Below are 4794 nucleotides of genomic sequence, written 5' to 3' on the forward strand. Positions count from 1 at the left end.
AGATTTCAGCTGAAATCATTCTAGATTTTAGCTAGAATTGTTCTAAAAAGTATTTCAGAACGAACACTTCTAGAAACTTCCATGGGAAGTTATAAAAGTCTGGATTTTTTCCGATTTTAGCTGAAATCATTCTAGATTTTAGCTAGAATTGTTCTAAAAAGTATTTCAGAATGAACACTTCTAGAAACTTCCATGGGAAGTTATAAAAGTCTGGATTTTTTCCGATTTTAGCTAGTGGATATCTAGTCTTCTGGAAGCTATGTCACTGACTCACTCTCACATACATTTTGTTGTATTCAATCGTTCTTGCTATGTTGATACAACATGCTTGCTTTCCTCCACAATGGCCTTAAATCATATATCTTATTTATCTTTAGATCAGTTGAAAGGAACTAGATAAGAGATTCAGCTCTTGTCATCTCTCTACATGAAAGATAACTTTTAGACCAAAAAGAATTAGATTCGATTTCCGGCTATGCTCTTGTGGCTTACACTTGTCTCTATTGACGAAGGGAGATTACTCTAGGCTGCTTAAACGAGAATCCAATGGAAATATTTTGGAATTGATGTTTTAGCATTTCTCCACAAATGTATTTTGACGATGCTTGACATTTTACCAACAGCAAGTATGAAAGAATTTAGTTTTAATGAAAGGCACATTCATGTCACTCGCAACACATTGTGTCAATTTGAAGATATTATCTCCGGAGGAATATATTATTGACCACATAATGATGATGGCACTCCGTTGCTTACGACGTCGAGGGTTCCAGTTGATCCGATCAACGGAACAGCCTGCTCGTGAAATTAACGTGCAAGTGGCTGAGCACTCCACAGACACGTGTACCCTTAACGTAGCTCTCGGGGATATTCAGCGTGACACAGAGTGTGACAAGGCTGACCCTTTGAAATACAGGCACAACAGAAACAGGAAGTAAGAGTGAGAGAAAGTTGTGGTGGAAGAGTACAGCAGGGTTCGCCACCATCCCCTGCCGGAGCCTCGAGGAGCTTTTAGGTGTTTTCGCTCAATAAACACTCACAACGCCCGGTCTGGGAATCGAAACCGCGATCCTATGACCGCGAGTCCGCTGCCCTACCACTGGGCCATTGCGCTTCCACTTGACCACAGAATAAGTTGAAGACAACCAAATAGAAAATGTAGAACGGAATACAACACTAAAGTATATAATGTCTGGCATGGTAATGGCTGGAACACAACAGATAACACTAATTAATACAAGCTAAGGAGAGGGCCTACTATAAAATACAATTGCTTTTCTGTCTTAAAAAGATCTAAAGACCAAACTTAAGGTAAGATAATAAAAACAGCAGCAGCAGTCAAATTCTTACAACTTTGTTCTGACTTCAAATCCCACCATGAGGTATTTGACTTCTAAACTTGATGCATGATTTAATACCACTACCTGGCACCCTGGGTGCCTTTAATGACGTCAACTTTATTACAAGCATTTGAGCCATGTCTGTAGATTGAGGATATCCTCTTCTCACCTCCCTATCAGTCTTGGTGGCCCTGTAAAGGGCCATGGTACAGCCCTTTCCACCTGACTGAAAATATGAAAAAAATAATACAATTTTAACTGTGGAGTTCTGCAGAAGACAATCTTACCTTCAAATGGTCCTCAACATCAGCTAAGGACTGATCAGTCCAATCAAGGGTTCCAGCCAAGCTGTAGGCATTCTTCACAACACAGACAAGGTGATTCAGGGATAATACAAGGGCTGTACACCTATAAACATAAATTTGAAGAATTCGACTTTCAGCAGGTTGCAAAGTAAGAGAGGCTATGAATAATCTATGTAAACCTACATAGACTAGCTCATGGAGGTTTGGTTTTCATACAAGCATTCAAATGATAGGCAGAGATTTTGACATTTTTTCAAGGCCATCAAAGGCTTGTGAAAGAGAAGGAAGGAAAAGCGGTTATTGTTAAACTCAACACCTAGCCTGAATTCATGCAACAGAGGCATCAAGGTGACTTGTTCGTGCTACCCATCACAGCCCTAAAGATAATTTAGGAGGTCACTGGGGCAACATCCTGTGTCTGTATGGAGCTGGTTAATTAAGGTTATTGTTGGATGACCAATCTGTGTATATTCCTGTTGAGACATCCATCCAAGTGTCTCACTAATGAATTCTTGCTTACCTCTCCAACAATGTTCTATAAAAAATGTCTCTCTCTAGTAAAACCAGTAATGACAAGAATATCTTAGTTTTTGATCAGATGCTTTTTCTAGAAGATATTCGAAACATCTGTAACATTCAGGTGTACGTGCAATGAAACATTTCCTCCAGGTGTTTGGTGGGTATCCAAGTAGTGGACTTATACAGAAGCACCGATTGTGAGAGTGAACCAGAGCTTAAAAAAGTTAACTTCAATTAAAAAAAACCCCAACAGTTAGGTATGGTGTTTTACTAAATGATGGATTGATGTTGTACAGACAGGTTAGTCAAGGGTAGTAAATCTGTTTGATCACACCTGGACTGGGGCCAAACAAAAATAACATTAAAAATAATTAAGGAACAGAGAAAAGAACAAGAAATTCACAGACCTGGCTTCAAGGAGACGGGGATCAAGTGGTGGGTACATGGAACGAACAACATCATCGACCCTTGGGCAAATCCGTTTTGTCACAGCCACTATGTCATTCATTGATTCTGCAGTGTGAATCTGCTGAGAGCTGCTCATTGCCATAGCAACCAGTTTGTTTGTGAGGTAATGGCATGTCTTCAGTATGGCAATGCAGTGTGGCACCAAACCACTGGCAAAGGCAACAACCGGAACCATGATAAAAGTAGAAGAAAAGTGAAAGGGTTACCTGTATGCTTCATACCTTCTATGTTGATATGTATTTCAACACACATTTAATCTAACATTATTTGTAATGTCTGAAACAAGTATAGGGTGGCCCAAAGGTAGGTTTACAGTTATCACGTTGGCACTTTAAATTTCTTTTAAAACATTCTATTACACTTAAATATCTATCTTACAATTAACTAAATTAGAACAGAATAATGGTTTAATATTTTCTTATAATTATGCGAAAATAGGTGGGGTAGATTTGATGGGACAGCTTTTACCACAACTTTCTCTTACTCTTACTTGTAATTGAAAGGGTCAGCCCTGTCACAGTCTGTGTCACGCTGAATATCCCCGAGAACTACGTTAAGGGTACACATGTCTGTATAGTGCTCAGCCACTTGTACGTTAATTTCGCGAGCAGGCTGTTCCGTTGATCGGATCAACTGGAACCCTCGACATCGTAAGCGACGGAGTGCCAACATATATATATATATATCCTCTCTTAATTTCCTTATTGAAATTCTTACTTTTTCACTCCTGTCTCTCTCTCTGTCGCCTCACCTGTTATATCTTATACCTAACTTCTCTCTGTCTCTCTCTCTCTCTCTTTCTCTTTGCATTATACTTACGTAGCATCTTCAATATAATGTTCATCTCGTAGAACCTCCTCCAGCTTGGTATTGAGGAAATCAATGTCATCCAGTTCCACCGTGTTGGCTTCTGGATCCATCTGATCACCACCACCACCACCACCACTGCCCAATGTCCGAAGTAGCTGGACACTGGGGCTGCAAACAACAGAGAATGGACAATATTAACATAGGAAGAAAAGAAGAGAAAAAAAGAATTAAAAAAATAGAGAAAGGAAAGAAAATACAAGAGGGAGAAAGAGTAATATCTTCATCACCAGCCATATCAGGACAATTACCCCCTAGGACAAATTCCTCCTAGGACAATTACCCCGCTTGGTTAATTACCCCCTCTCCAATATATTGAGAAGTTTTAAATCATCATCTGTTGTCCTCAGGGGTAATTGTTCTTGGGGAGGTTATTGTCCATGGGAGGGGGTAAATGTCAGACTTCCACCATCACCATATTCCTTGTATGGCGTAAGAGGCAACTAAAAGGGGCAGGAGGGGCAGGTGCAAGGGGACTGGGAATCCTCTCCTCCTAGTAAATCCATATTCCTAAAAAGGCAGTAAGTAGCTCTTGATGCCTACTAAAACGAAGGGATGGTCCAGCTGGAATGAATTTGATCAGAACTTTACCAATTTAGAGTTAACCTTGGGCTAAACAAGAACATCTCATTCCTGGTCCCAAATCCCAACAAAAACAAAAAAAAAAAAAAAGAAAAACAAACCTGCTTTCTTTGTGCATCATGGTAATAAGATCAACATGTCTGCAATGACAGTTTTTGCAAATCACTACCAATGCAACAACTGCTGCAATGGTGATTGCAGCTAAAATACCAATGGCTAGTGCTACCACTGTATTTAAACTCTCCATTCTTGTTTGATTCGGTGGAACTACCTGGAACCTCTCTCTCTGAAGCTATCAATGACTTGGGAACTGGTAAAGTCCACAGCGCAATGAGTAAGTCATATCTGAAATAGAAACAATAATATATATGTATATAAATATAAATATATATATATATAAATATAACTTACTTCGTCCCCACTTTCAAGTTCGTGCCTCACAGCGTTCATATACACATAATTTTTTATGTCTGGCTGCATAGCTTTTTCCGTTTGTTTTCCTGTCTTGTTTCTTGTCCGCCACTACATTCCTCCATGGCACAGGTTTAATTTGTGCATACAAATTTAATTTGCGGTCCATGGGAAGAGCTGTTTTAACGATGCGTCCTGCCCAACTCTTCGAAACGCCGGTGTTAAAACGGGGGTAGCTGATGAAGGAAAATGTTCTCTATGTGGCTTGTGTGTTTTCTGTACTCTGGTTATAATTATTTTCT

General features: G+C 39.6%; 1 protein-coding gene across 1 annotated transcript in view; it reads right to left on the minus strand.

The window, feature by feature from the left end:
• Positions 1-4794, minus strand: part of LOC106875629 (transmembrane protein 98) — a 13850-nt gene that overhangs the window by 2411 nt on the left and 6645 nt on the right. The window contains exons 2-5 of the mRNA XM_014923861.2: positions 4183-4426; positions 3452-3610; positions 2572-2781; positions 1628-1748 (exon numbers count right to left, since the gene is read on the minus strand). Coding sequence (XP_014779347.1) covers positions 1628-1748; positions 2572-2781; positions 3452-3610; positions 4183-4328 — 636 coding nt within the window. The 5' untranslated portion in view covers positions 4329-4426. The remainder of the gene's footprint in view (positions 1-1627; positions 1749-2571; positions 2782-3451; positions 3611-4182; positions 4427-4794) is intronic.

The sequence above is a fragment of the Octopus bimaculoides genome, chromosome 27, assembly GCF_001194135.2.
Source record: "Octopus bimaculoides isolate UCB-OBI-ISO-001 chromosome 27, ASM119413v2, whole genome shotgun sequence".
In the NCBI taxonomy this organism is placed as follows: Eukaryota; Metazoa; Mollusca; class Cephalopoda; order Octopoda; family Octopodidae; genus Octopus; species Octopus bimaculoides.